Source organism: Haliaeetus albicilla, chromosome 4 (assembly GCF_947461875.1).
Source record: "Haliaeetus albicilla chromosome 4, bHalAlb1.1, whole genome shotgun sequence".
In the NCBI taxonomy this organism is placed as follows: Eukaryota; Metazoa; Chordata; class Aves; order Accipitriformes; family Accipitridae; genus Haliaeetus; species Haliaeetus albicilla.
The window spans coordinates 38,907,009-38,924,573 of record NC_091486.1 but is presented as its reverse complement, the minus strand read 5'-3'; the positions used below and the strand labels follow the sequence as shown (position 1 = coordinate 38,924,573).

The window sequence follows — 17,565 nt, the reverse complement described above, 5'->3', positions numbered from 1 at the left end:
ACCATTAAGTAAAGCAGGTTTTTGTTTTGTCTGTAGTTTTAGTGACCATTCATCCACACCTTCTTCCAACAAACAAAAAGAGGAAGTTCTCATACAATACTAGTATTTGCGTGGCATTAACTGGAACAAGTGATTTTTCAAATCTTCCTTTCACCTATGCAGGCTAATCCCATGTAAAATGAGAAAAACATCTCAAGTTCCCTTCAGTTTATGCCTCGTATTTATGAGTCCACGCATCCTCCCACATTGAGCAAAGGCACCATGATTTATCCTAAGCTGCTTAGCTAGGGAGATCTCTAGCTATTCATTGCCTAGTACACACTCTCATGTCTAACATACTCTGTTTAGTACATGGAATTTCCAGATGAGGTGTAATCATTACCAAGAGCATTAGAGTACTGACAGAGAAGCACTAGCATGACAATCAAGTTCCCTGCCCTACCGCCCTCATCCAAAAAAGACAACTATCAAGAACGGCTTCTGACATCACAGTATTGGATTAAGCATGTTCTTGCCCACACTCCATAGGAATGGGGCAGTTGAGAGCAGACTGTGTGAAATACTTGGGGGAAAGAGGAGGATATCAACTCATTATTGGCAGCTGTCTTTCCCAAAAGCGACTCAGAAGTGAAAAGGCATCTGTCTTCATACACATGTGCGGGATACAATCAATCTGTACACAGGAAGTCAATCCAACTTTTCTGCAAAGCATATGCACAAGGACATACTGACTATACTGCACCATCACAGCATGTCATGAGGCAACAGAGGTAGAGGCGTACAGTCCTTGGATACCAGTGGGTTGAACTGTGTAGACTTTCCCAGCTGACTTTTGGCATGTCTAAATCATGGGTACAGACATCATTAGGCCCTGCATGACCAAATCACATTTGCACTGTTGTACTCCCCATCTGTGTGATAGAGTCAGAACTACACAGGGCCCTGTTGGGTTAGACATTGTGATAGAATGATCTAATGGAATCAAAGAATATGTTCCAAAAGTAAGTATTTTTTTCCCCACAAGCTGCATAATTAAAAGCTTATTGCAATAGAGTTAATGGAGACAAAAATATATAAATTGGCTCAAAAAGGGGTTGGAAAAACTCCCTAGGAAAAATCATTTGGTAGTTAGTAAACATAGTGGTCACAACAGAACCTCCAGCTCAAGTGGCTTCTAAAATGCTATTTCCCGGAAGCTGGAAGCCCAGCTCTCACTGTAGCCCATTCTGTTACTCTTCCTGAACTACCCACTACTAGCCATGCTGGAGACAAGATATTGAGCTAATGGATTTTTCAGCTGAGGTACCATGGCTGTCCCTGCATGCCTAGAGACAAATAGTCCCTTTTCCCTTACAAATTAAATATATGAAATAGAGGAAGCAAGACAAAAACTTTCTGGTTTTAGTCCATTTTAGAAATGGCAAAGATGATTTCCAAAGGTCACAGCTTACTTATGCTTGAGATCTTTGATGCTACATGGAGAAAGCACAGGTCGTGATCTGGTTATTGCCAGCACAAAGGTTTTCTTACTGAAAATGCCATCCTTGAGAGCACTGCTGGTGACTCATACTTACATGCAGCCATGACATGTTCCGATGATAGTTCTCCTCCATGCCTGTGTTGCTCAGCACCTCGGGCTCAATGCTAGGTTCACTCGCGCTCCAAGGGCTCCCTTCTTCAAAAGAAAAATACCCAAAAGGTGGTTGTTTTTATTGCTCCCTATGTGCTTTAAGACTAGGGACAGCACTTGTAAGCCAGGCCAGCCTTGTGGGAACAGACCAGAGTACACAGAATATGCCACACTGGAAAGACTGCATTTGGACACCCCTCCCCAATCCTTGTATCATGTTGGCTTGACAATTACAAGAACCATTTAGACTTGGCTCACAGGCCATCTTGTCAGTAGCAAACACTGCTCTGTCCCTGCTTTTTTCTTTAATGGAAGGGGAGAAGGTAAACAAAAACATCAGAAACAAATTCTTTGCACCATTCAGATGCTGCAAATGGTTCGTTTAGTGATCTGCATTGACTGGGCTCTGTGGTTAAAAATATCAACAAAAATCCAACCAGAAGTGGCATCCAACTGGAAATGCCAATGGGCAAAGTCACTGCTAATTGCCCATGGAAACTGCTAATGCCATGGGGATGAAAGGGGAAAAAAATCCTGATTCTAGCATGCTAGTTCTAAAGAACTCAGGCAAGGGAGACATTTCTCTTGGAACTTCACTGATCCCTCTGTTTCCTCTAGCCATTTTATAACTATGGGCCTCCTATAAAACCAACGTTAATGCTGTTAAGAGATGGCTGGGGATGAATTCTGGTTAATCCTTTCTTCCTCCTTTTTAAGTGAACTGTGACTTGCCAAAGTCTACAGTACGGGCAATCCCACTCTCCATGTTCACCTACTGAAGCGTCTTATGGGCAACATAAAAATGACCATTAGGCTTGGGAGGTTATTTCAGCTCCAAATGTATCCAAACTGTAGTTTTTAGTTAACACCCCTAGCAGAGGGAGCCCCTTTAGTGCAACTGTGATGGAGATTTCTCATGGCAGAATGCACATTTGGTTTCAATAAGATAAAATATATGGTGATCCATCTTTTGAAGACTAAGGCGGGCATCTGTAAACTGTAAAAATATATGTATATACCAATATGTAGAAATATAGTATGTAGCATGTACATGTTATGTTCTACATATAGGAACATATATATTACATGTCATACGACATGCCTATGACATCATATCCTATATAGAATATGAAGTGCATGTCCGTACACATATATATCTCCTGTCTGTTACTAGGGACAATAAAATATCATATATGCATATGACCTCACATATTCATTATATCATGATTTAGGGGTGTGTGTATGTGCATATACACACGTGCATGTGCTCCCCTAAAGACAGCATGCGTTTGGCTGGCAGGCACCAGCATTCCAAGAGTTCATGCTCTAACACGGAGCTCTGAATTGACAACCTGTGCACGGAGCTGACGTTGCACCCAGGATTTGAACCATGTTCCTCCCAGGCCCTAATTCAGGCAGTCCCTGAAGAGGACTTTAGGTTTTTCCTAGCCTGCTAGGGTGGGGGTCTCTTGTCATTTCTAGCTCTGCTGCAATCACATCAAGAGTTTAGGTCCTGCCTATTGTCCCCTCCCTTTCCACCCACTCATCTAAGTTACCTATATCAGTGACAGTGTCCCTGCTGTGGGACAGCTGCAGCTCCTCATTCTCAGACTCTGAGTCCTGCCGTGATAACTTGGTGCTCTTTAGGCTGCCGGCCCGGCGAATGCTGGAAAGGGAACCCCCCTTCTTCACCCGGAAACTGCGGGTTCCTTTAATCTGGAGCAAGCGGGAGCCTCCTATCCTGATCTTCCTGCTGGGAACTGTATTAAAAGAATAAAAGAGGACTTTTTTCCCCTTAATTTTTCCCCATTTAAAAAAGAAAGATATCCTGGCCCTCCCCTCCCTCCTGACCCTTTGCTGCCAGCCTGTATTGCAGCGTCTTTTCTTCTACCAGAGGCTCCCTCCAAAGCCACCGCCAATGCAGCTCTGTCAATCAGGCAGTAAATATGCTTTACGGAAATGTGTTCTGCACCTCATTTCCTGGAGACCTGGTACGTCACCTCAGGCCTTGTCTGTATTTGGAATTAGCCCTTGTTCAACCACCAGCAAGTAGAGTCAGCTGCTCTAACAGAAACCCAAAACATGGACAAGGAAAACCTACGATTCACACCAATTTGATTCAATTCCTGCCAGGAAACAGGATCTGCCCAATGAATGTAAATTGCAGTTTTCTTTGCCAGCTCCTGGGGTTTACATTAGTGCAGAATCACCTCTTGCTAGGGATAGATGGCTGAATCCCAAGCATGAACAAGGCACCATGGACAAACCTATTTTCCTGCGGGCCTGGGTTCTGTAAACCTCACTGAGCTCTGCAGTAGGATCAATTATTTATTCATACAGCACGTGTGACTGCAGAAGGGTAGTCTGCTTCATGAGGCTAGCACACAAGACTTCTTTGAAGTAAGGTTTGCATAAATCCGTGTCTCTGCATGTTACTCTTCATCATTAGAATGCTTTAGAGGAAACGGGAGCACGTAGATCCTTTCCTTCAGACAAATCAGCAGCTTTCAGGCATTAACAACATCCATTGACACTCTGCATTTTTGATGAGCACAGACATGAAATGGTTCAATGTTCAAAGCACCAACCGTTTGCACTTTCATTCTCCTCTTAGTTCAAAGGCAGTACATGGCAGTATGTCAGTCCAAATGTTGCAACACTCAGTCATTTTACTGCAGATCTAATCAGGCAAGGCCATGTGTGATCAATTACCCTTTGGTGTGTTGTTGAGAATGAACAGGATACAGCTTTTTTGATACCACCGGTAAGCAAAATATTTTAATAGAATTGTATTTTGGCTTCAGGAAAAATCAAACACACCTTTACTCCTGAGAATGCCCCTAATTCCTCCAGAACCCAATTCCCACTCCCATTTCCAGTGGCTAATGTCCTGGCCAAAGACAGCTGCATAGGTTTTGAGAGCTACTCTTCAGTCCTCATGAATCAGCTGGACAAATCACTGTCGAGTGACCAGAGAATCTCCCTCCAAGTGACCATGCTGAGGTCCTTAGCAATCACTACTGCTTGAATTCTGTTCAGATCAGGCTCTATACAGTGGTTCAGTTCCCCCGAACGCCAAACCCCTTAAGCACTTGTAACTGCATTTCATGAAGTCTGCAGAATCCCATTTTAGCACCCAAATAGTACATACGATCCTCTGAGAGCCTGCATCTACCTAGCTTTAGTGTCTGTATTTCAGACCTACCTGGAGCAGATTCTATACAGTAAACTCAGCTTTTGGATAGTTGTTAAGCCACGCCTGGGGTGAGAGCAAAGTTTTTAACACTCCAGAAAAAATGAAAGGAAACAGATTAGTACTCATCAAAGAGGTTGAGATAAAGAAACCTGTCACTGCAGGCAAGAAAAATTTAGTTACATTCACACGACAACATTTTCTTATCTAGAAAAGTGTAGATTACGAAAGATGCCTCTGCATCTGTTGTGTTTGGCCCATGTGGATCCCCAGAAGAATATGCTGTGGCCAGAGAAAAAAACATAATTATTGTACTTTTAAAATATAACATTATCTTGCATTTATTTAGCTTCCAAAATACCGCAAATACATTTTTGCTAGAGTATATTAGTATATTAGGGTTCAGCCTTCCTACCATAGTCACTTTTCCCGTCTCTAAAATGTAGTAAAGAGGCAGCTTTAGTAAAGGAATACTACATGACAGCTTAGGGAAAAGGGAGAATGGGGAAAAAAACCCAACTGACACTGCAAGGAAAATGTAGTTTAATAGAGTCAAGGATGCAGAAAGATAATACTATCTTTGCAAAAATAACTCAATTCTGCATTATGCCTGTAGCACAGTAACACATGAAGGAAAACCTAAGTCAGCATTGTCTCTAAGAAAAATAGGATAGTTAGAGACCAGTCACCAGCATTTTCCAGCAGGACTGCATGCTTGCAGGCATTCTCCCACTCGGGTAACATCCCAGTGGATCGGACTGCTGCCTCTGCCTGAGAGGCTGAAAAGTGGTTTCAAGAAGTTCTCATAACTATCTTAAAAAAAACCACCAACCCCCAAACCAAGCTTTTCCTCATCTAAGTAGAAACATCTTATTCCACTGATCTTAGACTATCAGACAGACCATAAGGCTGTGTGCTTCTGTGGGCTGCCAATATGCCAAGGGTACAAAAAATGAGATTGAGCCTGAATCTATCCAGCTCACCTTTCTTAGGCGGATACCTAGCTGTCTTCACAGGAGTAACTGCCCCACCTGATGCACAATTTTGGAGGCAGTTTTACACCATGTAAGTCTTGGAAGCAGTTCTAATATTTTCTCCAGTAATTGTGGCAGGGTCACAGCTGAAGACAACGCAAACTTTATCCAAAGCCCCCTGAAGTTAATAAAAGCTCCTCTGAATCATTAATACACATTACAGTTCCTAGAAGATAACTAGCCACAGACTCCATCCTTTTCAAACAATCATCAAACATTTATCCTTTTCAAACAGTCATCAAAATTATCATTCAAACATCTGAACTTTTATATGGCTATTATGAGACAGAATTTAAACAGTTCTAGAAAACTTGTTAGAAGGATAATCATTTACAGGTAACTGTCTGGCAGTTTAGCCTCTAATTGCAAATACGCATGATGACTGTATATTGTATTGCAACACTTGTACCATTAGATAGTATGTGAGTTTTGCATGAGATGGCTCAAAAACGAAAACAATCTGCTGTTCTCAGCAAACACAGTGAGCTTGAGGTTTGCTTGTACAGTATACAGTATGTTGGTAACATTAATCTGCTAGCCATCAAAAGCCACACAGGTATGTGTTTTTCATGTGGTAGCAAAGAATTCAAGAGATCAAGTGATCAACCACTAATTCTGTGAGATGCCATGATTTTCAAACCGGTACAGATTTTCACAGAAAGATCCCAATCTTCCCTCCTATCTGTGGCTTTCCCAAAATGAAAAACTATAATCAGAATAAAAAACAAACAAGAACACTTTTGATCTTTATTTTTAAAGTGAATCAAAGTGATGCTTCTCTCAGCATTCCACTGAGAGACAGTTTCAAACAAGGCATCCTCCTTTTTAGAAATCTTGCAATGCTCTCAATTGGTTTCAGTCATAGCAGTGTTTCATAAAATTTAACATCTTTGCTTCTCACATTTGTTATATTGAACCCTGAAGGTCAGAGGCATCTCAGAAATGATTCAAAGCCACGTGACTCCATGGCCATCTGCTTTTTAACACAGTCTACGCAAATGAAAACATAAAATCAAGCGCCACTTCACAAGCCCTGAGAATACAAAAGCCTTATTGTGCTGACAAACCTTTTTTCTCCTCGAAGCCAGCCTCAGATTTGAGGGTATGGCTGCTACTGTGCAGGGAATCCTTTGAATCTTCATTTTCATCCAGAACCCCAGCAAAGCTGATCTTTCTGTCATACCTGTGCCGGTCCATCTCAGGATCCAGACGCAGCCTGCAGGTCTCCAGATCCTGTGGCAGAATGTAGACCACAGAGATGTGCAAGCAGTATGAGCCCCCATGCTTTTCACTGCAACCATAGAAGGTTCAGGAAGAATTGCTTCAGATGGAAATTTATTTCTATGACACAGTTCTCCATCTACCCTGACACTTTCTAAATCCAACTACTCTTTGGGCTTGCAGCATGCTGAGCCACGCTGTCGGGGTGGAAGAGTTAACAGGTGTTAACACACTTTTCTGGTTAACACTGCTGAGTGAATTGGCACCCTGTCTGCAGGTTCATGAGGGGGAAAACACATAAAAAGTCCCTAATGGATAGGTGACAATAAAAGGTGGCTGTTGCCCAAGATGCTGGGTGGATGGTTAAGTCTCTACTCCAAAAGGCTCTCCTGTGGTTGATCAGGGAATGCATTGCCACCGTACTCATCAGAGGCAGAAAAGCTGAGAGAAAGCTAGCTGACAGTGTGACAGCCGTGACAGCATGGCCCAGAGCAAGCTTTCTGTGTGCAGATGAGGCTGAAAGGACACAGTGGAAAACAGAAAAATGTTGGCTGCACTTAAATTCTGGAAAATAAACAGCACTGCACCAGAGAGAAGCTAGTTTGCACTATCATTTTCTCAACAGAAATGGCACCAGTTGTGCCACCTACTGGCTACCAATTTGGGCCAAAAAAGCAAAAGTCCTAAAACTCCACAAACTATGGATTGTCATCTGCTTTCTCTAACCACAACTAGAAAAAGTGAAAGAAAGACCGTGAACTCCTACACTGGCAAATAGAGTTAAAATGCTGGGCTCTTTAAGAACATCATTTGTACCTTTTGACTGGGGATGTCATCAGCTTTGAGATCTCCTCACCCAAAATCTAACTAGCTGAAATCTAAGATGACACAAAGCTCCTTGCTGTGAGTAAATGGCTGATGAATGTGAATGATAACATCACTGAAATTATCCAAAATAGTTATTCCTGATAAAATTATTTAGGCTCAAGAGAGCTCATACTAGAATTTGCATACAAAACTCCTATAGAAGTTACTGGGAGCTACTTAGGTAGTGACAAAGTCTGCTACTCTAAGAGTTGGTTTGGGGGAAAAAAAAGGGGGGGGTCTTTTCAAACATATGTTCTAGAATGAGCTGTGCTGAAATGGTTTAACTAGCCTATCTAACACTAGCTGAAGGCCCCAAACCATTTTCAGTCAGCTTTGCATCTCCAGGGAAAATTATCATAAATGATTGTCAGAAAAGCTAACAGTTGATTGCCATAAGGGAAGTATTTTGACTTCGCTCAGTAACAAAACCTGGGATATAAGAAGGTGTGTGCCTAAAGTAATGGTTTGTAGTATCTCTAGCATTGAAAACTTCCATGCAAATAGTTGAAAATGTATCTAAGAGTTTAGGATATGAAATAAAGGCTAAAGTGTTTCAGGATAAAAAAAATCTGTGATCAAATCTGTCTGAATTACAGCAGCTTCATAAATTAGCATGCATAAGCTGCGCCATGATAGCAGTACAGGTATATTCAAGGGCACGGTCAGAGTTCCCCTTCCTGGAGTGTTTAAACACATTACTCATCCCAGCTCCTTGTCAACATGCTTACATTGAAAATTGCTGGCCCCACAAATGAACTGACAGAATGAAATACATCCTCTGAGCACACAGTTAGTCTGACTCCATCTATCTTCAGCAACTGCTAAGCTAAAATGAATTACTTTCCACCACAGCAAATGACAAGTTCTAGTTCTCTGCCTCTACTGTGGCAGCAGTAGGCTCCAAGAGAGTGTGTTCATCACCCCCATCCATTTGCAAAGTGAGCTTGTATCTAGTAGTATCTAGTCCACCAGCTTCATTAGAAGGCTTTGGTTGAAACTTCAGTCAGGACTGCCTACCTCACTCAAACATAGGTATGGGTGCTTATGCCCTCAGCCTGGCAAGTCTGGATGGACTGTGGGTAAACTGGTTCACCACAACTAGTTCAGTTGCAAATGCTTCACTTCTTCAAGGCTGCTAAGTCTGTGCTCATACCTATGGAACAGCTATGCCTACAAACACCAGTGGAAGTGAGATTTGCTCTACTGGAATTTCAGCTTTATGGACTGTAACATTATGTACCTGATTCTCCTGGAAAGGAAGCATCACTCCATAAATATAGAGACTTAATATTTTAATCTGGAGTGTTGTTGGCTCTTGTTTTTTCCCCTGTACAAAGTTAAAAGAAGCACTCTATGGCCATTTTCTCTAATAGGCTCTTGCATAACATGACCTTAAGGTTTCTTCTGCCTACACATCACAGAATAATTCTTCCTCCTTCTCTCCCATATACAAGCCTGAAAAGCTATAAATCAGTTGCATTTCTATCTGGCACAAAAGCACAAATTTCTGTTGACCTTCACTACCCAACATATTCTTAGTTCCAAGCCTAACTACTTTACTGAGGTGAATTCTAAACCCTGGTATCATCCTGCTTTTGGACGCAGTCATTTATTATGTGGTAAAAATACCAAGAAAGTGTTTAGGAAGACTTCTGCTGAATTTATCCCTGTGTTTTAAAATTGCCCTTCTTGCATACCTGGGGGCTAAGTCACTTCATCATAGGTCATCTACAGCCTTTGAAATGAATTTCAGAACCTAATTACAATAATGTCCAGCCAAATCAGCCTGACAAGCACAACTGTCATAAGCAAAATTTGATCCAAGTCTGTCATTAACAAAAACCAGAATAGTAGGGCTAAATCCTTCGTGTTCACTTGGAAACTTAATTTCTCATTCTTTCTTTATAATTTTTATCTTGATTTCCTAAAGAAAATAGGCTTAAAAGATGAAAGTGCGCTTGAGCCATTCAATTCTCATCTCATTCCATGCTAACCACCTCTGAAGCTCATGGTCACCTTCAACCCAATTTGACAAAAGATAACTGAGTGCCTGTGTGTTTTGTGAAACAGGCTGAAGACAATGTTAATCAGCATTATTAGACATAAGAAAATCCACACAAGAATGAACCACTGGAAATCAGGTTTCATGGGTTCTGCTACTCACAAAATTAATTGTGACCTAATCAGTCATTTAGCTTACTATTCATTCCAGGATTTCCCTGTGCCTCTCTCAGTCTCATGGAGGTTTATTTCTTTCCTTGCTTCTTTGTCTCTGCTGCTTTCCTCTCTTCCCCCAGTCCCTTCGTCTTATCTTATTAATCAACCCATTTGATGTGCCCTGCCCATCTTCTATTCACCAGACAATGGCTCCTTTCTCCCTGCATCAAAGATCAACTTGAGTTATTACCCCACCCTACCTCTCCTCAGACAGGCCCAGAGCCTAATGACTTCTGTCGGCATGGCTCCCTCTCCAGTGTGTGTTGTCCACTTACCACAAGAGGCTCAGTACGTGGCCTGGGCATGTAGGGAAAGGTCTCTCGAAGGAAAGTGGTTATCTCCAGGAGAAGCTGACAGGCTGCCATTTTCAGTGCAAAAGGACAACAACATTTGGTAGGATTCACAGTGCCTAGGAAAAAAATATTTCTATGGTGAACAAGGAGATTATACAAAACCTGGAACCAAGAGGTGATGGACATTTTCACATATGGTGCACAATGCAGGCTGCACTAAAAAATGAGGAAAACCCAGACTTCTATCTGCGGGAGCATAATCATGGACTCAACGACAGATCAATATGATCATAGTTGAAGACCCTTTACTAGAGCATCAGACATCATTTTATACATTGGTTACATCTGTACATGCGCTTAGCTATTTTACTATTGGTTACACACATTATTCACGTGCTGTCCACGCACCTAGTTACACTTAATGATTGGTTATATCAACGCTGTACATGCGCATAAACATAGGACATAATTGGCTATATCATCTAAAACATGCAAAACTTGTCTCAGTCTAATTGGTCAAGATAAACTGCCGAATTGAGGTTGTTTGTGCCAAGTTCCCTTTATCGTGGAATGCGCACCTGTGTTCTTCTAATTGGCATCTTTCTTTTTTTGTCTTCTTGTTTATTCTGTTCAAGGCCTTCTAAAGGCGTCTGGAATGCTCTTGTGACTGTTAGCTAAATATGTGTCCACATTTATCTATGCTACTTTTCCTACACTAAAAAGAACACAGTCAAACAAATACCAATCCATAATTTTACCAGTGCAGGCAACAGTACTAACACACTATAGTGTACTATAGTTATTATATTATATTGTATTGTATTGTATCGTATTATATTGAAGTAACACTACAGTGTACTATATTATAGCACATCATGGTGAAATACTTACTAAACATGATCTTATAGCATTTTGTATACACCTCATTTAAAGCTAATACAGGTTAAGAAGTAGATACCCTTCTTCCCCCTTACAGTTTTGCATTCAGCCAAATCTTCTACAGTTCTAGAAAAGAGCCACTTTCAAATACAGAAACATTTCTCAAAATATATGGAGTTATGACTAGCGAGCAAAGAGGTACTGTGCCTATTATTAATTACTACCCTGATAACCAGAAAAGACAGCCTCCTTTGAATTCGGGCTTCTTTATTTGTGCAAAGAATCCAAGTGCCATTTAAAGATAACCAAGAAAAAAATAAATCAAACTGCTTAATCAAACTATACATTCAAATGCTTAACCCAAAACAAAGGGGAAAAGGGAAGAGGGATTATTGAAATACTTGAAGTTTTGTCTCAACTGAGTCTAAACAATCAGCTTTAAAAGCCCTATACTTTGTAACCCATCTAATCACATTCAAAGCTTGAAAGGTATGAAGGATTCTTCAGTGTGTGATCGATTTGAAATATACTACTTAGGATAATGGACAGCAAAAAAAGTAAATAAAAAAATTGGTTGTGACAACAACTAACCACACCCATTTTTTAATAATGCCTGATATTACCATCTACATACATTTCAGAGAGATTTGTGTTTTCACTTGCTTCCCCCCATGTATGATCTAAGTACTTTTTGCAAAGAAACACTCCAAACCAAACAAGTGAGAGGACATTGGAGGGATCAGATGAAACCAGATTAATTCTGTGATGCTTGCTAATTCCTCTGTACACATTACCAGTAATGAATTATGGACTTTGTAGGGACTAAAATAATCTGAACTATCAAATACGGATGACATGTACAGTGTAATGGAATATCTGACTGCATATTTTGTGTTCCTCAGTCTATTCCCTGCAGCATACAGGGCAGCTTTTGAATAATCTCTGCCTTCAGCAAGAATGCAGAACAGTTATTTTCAGACCCTGGCTTTCAGGAGAGTACTTGAGTTTTTAAATGGTTTTCTAGACCACAACCTGTTCTCTCTGTTTGCTTGTCTTAGGTAACCCTTTTAAAGCAGTCCCACATCCCCTTGAGTGCCTGATATCAGTGGCTGAACAGGGACAAGAAAGCCTATTCTGTCACTCCGTCATGGGAATGCAGTTGTTCATTCATGGTGCAGGAGAGGGAAAATTTTGGGTGCACCCTCCTCCTGCTTTGGATATATGTCCTAAAGGGCCAATAAAATATCCAGAACAGCCACCTACATTCACATAGCTGCTAGCGCTGGCACACCACATAGTGGCACATGTGAGGGTCTAGCTTAGGGCCAACACCTTCTCTTGAGATCATTTCCCACAAATGCTATTTCACTGCTCCCACCTACTCCTCTCTACTCCAAAGTTGGCCTTTATGCAGTGATAAGAACAAACCCAGAACCACAGAAAAAGAAACCAGAAGATACATAAACAGTGCTAGCACACTACATCCAATGGTGAACAACAGTACATGTACACAGGAACCAGTACATTACAGCACACACATATATACAAATGGTGTCTGGAGAGGACATAATGTTTGTTACCACCTTCACCTACACCTACAACAATATGTGTTTTGACTTAATTTATTTTGATTCACAGGGTTTGTTATAATTTGCATGCCTATCTAGACTTTCGGAATCAATGATCTGTCACCCCCCTCCCACTCTTATGTACACACAGGCGCAAATCTGTGTGTTTTAGTCATCTTGTTGTTATACAGATTTTTAATGATACTTTTTATACGACAGTGCTACATTTCTGCCTGAGAATCAGGCAAATACACTGAAGTCAAGATTTAAAAGCCTTTGGTAGAGCTGTGCCAATTCACATCAGGTAAGGACATGACTCTTCAATGTTAAGAAACAGAAAAGCAGCTGATCTTACACAAATATTTTGGCAGAAATAACTGGGAAGAATGGGAGTCTGAACCACTTTTGGCACTCAGGTGACAGCAAGACTCAAGAAATAAATTATTACCCTGCTTATAATCGCAGTTGCCAGTATACAGGAATTGCAACTCACTGCCTGGTTTCCCCCCCTTTTCCTTCAAAGTCTCTTAGTACTGCTACCCATCTGTCATGTTGTACATCCAGGCATGGAAAGAACAGGGAAAGAAGCTGGGGTGAAGGTGAGGGACTGGGAAATACAGCTGGGTGGCAAGAGGATGAAAAGAGAAGAAAAATTAAGTGCTCCTAAAGCAGAGGTTCTTACAAGCGGGGGTTCTTGTAGTAAAGGGAGTCTCCTTACTGTCATCTAAAAAGTCTTCTTCCTCATCCTCCTTTCTGAGGCGCCTCTTGGTTTCTTCATCATAAATGAGGCCCAGCAGGTTGGCAGGGCTCTCACTCTCAGCATGGCACAGCTCGTTGAGGCGGACACCGATTGCCTGCAGGCAGGGAGAAAGAGAAAGCACAAGGAGGTAAGAATTTCAGCCCCACTCACTGGTGGTCAAGGGCTCTGCCCTGTGCATGCTGTGGAGATGTTCCACCCAGAACAGAATGTCCTGGCTTTATTTTTATTGTCTGTGAATGCAGTGAAATAGAGAAAGGGATGACAGAAGATTAATTGCTACCAAACCTATAATTTATTTCTCCCCTTTTTTCAACCAAAATTTGTAAACACTGTCAAATTTCAGGATGAAAAATTTTTGCAGATTTGGATAAGTAACAAAAAAACCCCCAAACCCGCACATGATAGGCAGGAGGAGATTAGGTCATTATTTTGTATGAATTTCTTCCAATTTTCTTTCTGCCCTCGATATATGTGTTCCAGATTTTTGCTAAGTCTTTCCACTGAGAATGTACGTCTTCTGTTTAAGAAACTATCTTGTGACTTAGGAATCCAGTAACAGTCCCTGTTTCCTCTGCAAAACTGTTGTTGAATGCCCACGGGAAAGCCTGCTTCCATCTTTAAAGAGACTCCTTGATGCACTTTCCAAAAATGAGCTGACAACATGCTTATAAAAGCTGGGGAGGTGCATGGGCAATGGTGTAAAGGAGATCCATGTAAAGAACACAGACAGACAGATTTCCACTGAATACTGTTACATTCTCCAGAAAGGCATTGATCAGCAAAGCTACAGATAAGAGTGTGTTAGCAAGAAGAATGCTTTCCTGCTAAGACACTTCAGAGCTCTTAAGGATTTTCTTTGCTGCAGGTAGGCGAAGAGAACACAGGCAAGTATGTAAAAGTTTATCCTGTGATATCATCACTTTGTAAGGGAGGAAATGTATTTAATTACAGTTTTCATCAGCACTTGCCATTTGGCCTTTTTGGTTTGGTGATATTTTCAGAGAAAGATACTGAAGAGGTTTTCTGAATCTTCTGCAAGTCAAAACTGATGGTCATGCCAGCACCATATAATTTTCCTGTCTCAGCTGAAGTGATGCAGAAATACACAAACAGTCACTTATTGTGGCTGTTCTTCCTTGCTACTAAGCAGTTCCTGTGAAATCCAGCAAAAATGAAGAGGGTAGACTCTGCTACACAAAGAGAATAAGGTGATAGTGTTGTGGTTTGCAAGCTGATGCAAATAGTTGCCAATCTCAGCTATCTGTGAGCCTGCACATTGCTAAATAAACTCCACATCTCTCACAATTTTTTCCCCTTTCATGTTCCAGGCATTTAAAGGAAGAAATGTTCTGCATGTCTCTCCACAAAGCAGTAATTTATCACATCTTATTTATGCTGTGTTGTCCACCCTAATATTAAGGCAATCATATATAATCCCACAGCTTCCTATCTAATGAGCACTGAATTCCTAACAAGTACTATGTGCATGAATTATGCTTGGTTTTCCTAGCAAATGGAGAGCATGCCACACTTTAAAAGAAAATGCCTCTTAACAGAAGCAGCCAAAGGAAGTGACAGACTGACTTGATCAGAATAGATTTAACATTGTATTATTTCAAAAGACAGCATAACAAGTGAGATTGCTTGATTCAATAGGCTTATCACTGTTACAGGCAGTCCAAATCCCACCTCATGTGGTTTACCACTGTTATTCTCTGATGGCTATTAGGCAGGCTGAATTAAAGGAGTTGGGTGGGGAATAGAGGTTTTACATTCATTCTAGGTCTCACTAAACTTTGACAATAGCACTGTATATCACAATTAGTAAGCAATGACGGACAAGCAAGCATCCATAATTAGCACAAATCTCCAGCCTTATTTACTGCAAGAAAAAAACAGAACAAGGCCACAGTGCATTCAGAGACTAATATATTATTTTCTCTTTGTCCAGGAATCTTCCTTCCAGAGCAGCAGCTCTGCTGCCACCAAGCAGCAAGGATGGCATGCTGTAGTGTTGACAAGGATCTGACAGCATGGAGGCAGAGATGAGCTGAGCGAGTAGCCCATCTTGGTACTGGAGCTGCTTAGGAGCTATGCGAGTGCAGTCATTCCACCCTTCAGGCTGATATTGCCCACAGTGAAATGGGCAGGTTAACACACAGAAATGGTGTTCTACAGCATGTTCTACAGCAGGTGCCTGTACTACAGCAACAGAAAGCTGTTTCTCCTCACTGTTCACCTTACCTGGTTGGAATCTGGTCAGAGCCAACAAAAGCAGCCAGCTGAGGAACACAGCTTGCAGGGCCCCAGCCCTACAGGCTTGGCTGGTGGCTGCTGCTTATGCTTGCAGCCAGCTTCATCTGAAACAGCTTCTGGGAGGAAAAGCAGTGTCAGAGGACCAGCCTTGCCCAGCATTCAACATAAAGGACATAAAGGAACTGCACCTCAGCAGTGCTACATACAGACCAATCCTGAAGCATGACTCTGTTTGGGGGCCAGTGATGCTGTGGGTAACTATACTGTCCTAGCCTCCAGTGAGAAGAAACAGAAATAATGAGTGGCAGGACAACTTGTAGTAAAAAGAGAAGAAATTTGCACTGTAAAGGCTAGTCCCCAAATCTTCAGCCTTACAGTAAAGTAAAAATAAGGCTTTTCCCTTCTGGGATGTTCCTAAGCAGCTAGCAAACACACACTATTCCTAGCATGGAGAATGTATTCAGTTAAGTCTTACAATGCTGTTAAAGTTAAGGGGAAGAGAATTATGTTAAGTTGCCTGCCATCAGATTTCCTTGGCTCCTTTCTTGTAATCTTGCATCATGTGGTGGTACTTTACCATTTTGAAAAGAAAACCTTCCTAGACTTTTTCCAGCTCAGGCTATTTCAGTTTCTAAAAATGGCAGCTGAAGGGGAATCTAACTGGCTTCTAATAGTTACTGACTTGCTTTCTCCCATTTTTGTCAGAATCTGAAAAAAAAGGAATGTCTAGAAGCATAGAGTCCACAAACAGAGATGTATAGTCCTGACTGTCAGCGACGCATGCAAAAATACAAGGACTATGTAATCCTATGTTTTTCATGTGGAAGGAGTTCTCAAAGGAGTTAGGCTAAGGTGGTGACTTCACGGAATACAGAAGCAAATACATTCACACTACACACTTTTTCAAGGAACTTTGGTATTTGTGCTGTTATTAAGATAGTCACCTGTGTTTGAGATATAACAGAGAGTAAGTAGGGTGCCCAGGTAGCACTCCCTGAGTTAGCTTCAGAAATGGAAGGAGGAGAGCTGCCAAGAGACAAAGCTTATTAGCTTGGGTGCTCAGACCCAAGCTAGGTTCTCCCCCTGGGCTGTGTTTTGTGGTGGGAATGTATTGACACGGTCAGCACTAGCTCAAGGTTTCCTACAATGTGCTCCACTGAGAAGCATGCATTGGTTTAACATAGGAGAATACAGGTCAGCAAGGCTTTTTTGGCATTGCTTATTTAAGTACCCCAAGATTGCAGAATACAGTTTTCAAATTCCCCTGAGCCTTGGATTTTATGTCTTTTTTTTTTTTTTTTTTTTTTGATCATGATGCTCACTGTAAAAATCTCTGGTTTTGTGAAGAGAGCTGAGAAGCACAAAGCTCACTTCCAGATACATATATGTAACAGGCACCAAAGAGGTCAAAGGAACTTCTCCCACTCTTTTGAGTTGTGTGAAATGACTTGCAGTAAGTGCCAGACCTCCAGCAGGTATAGCCTGGTGGGTTTCCAAACAAATTGCAAGGTGGCACTGACAGGGCAATTGCCTAGTTCATGTATGGTAAGAGATCGTGATCAAATAAAACTTGAAGAAGCCAAGCTCAAAACAAACAGAGACAGTTCTTTAGATGACATGTAGCAGCCCTGTAGAATTCACTGCCAA

At 41.4% G+C, this 17,565-nt stretch overlaps 1 protein-coding gene across 14 annotated transcripts in view; it reads right to left on the bottom strand.

Moving 5' to 3' along the window:
- The window catches only part of UNC80 (unc-80 homolog, NALCN channel complex subunit), a 133,605-nt gene that overhangs the window by 61,478 nt on the left and 54,562 nt on the right, over positions 1-17,565 (bottom strand). For 8 of the 14 annotated variants that reach the window (XM_069782018.1, XM_069782006.1, XM_069782004.1 and 5 more), the window contains exons 24-28: positions 13,585-13,756; positions 10,438-10,571; positions 6,925-7,090; positions 3,187-3,390; positions 1,575-1,675 (exon numbers count right to left, since the gene is read on the bottom strand). In XM_069782018.1, the coding sequence (XP_069638119.1) occupies positions 1,575-1,675; positions 3,187-3,390; positions 6,925-7,090; positions 10,438-10,571; positions 13,585-13,756 (777 nt within the window). The remainder of the gene's footprint in view (positions 1-1,574; positions 1,676-3,186; positions 3,391-6,924; positions 7,091-10,437; positions 10,572-13,584; positions 13,757-17,565) is intronic. The other 6 variants (XM_069782009.1, XM_069782012.1, XM_069782014.1 and 3 more) reach the window with 3 other exon arrangements.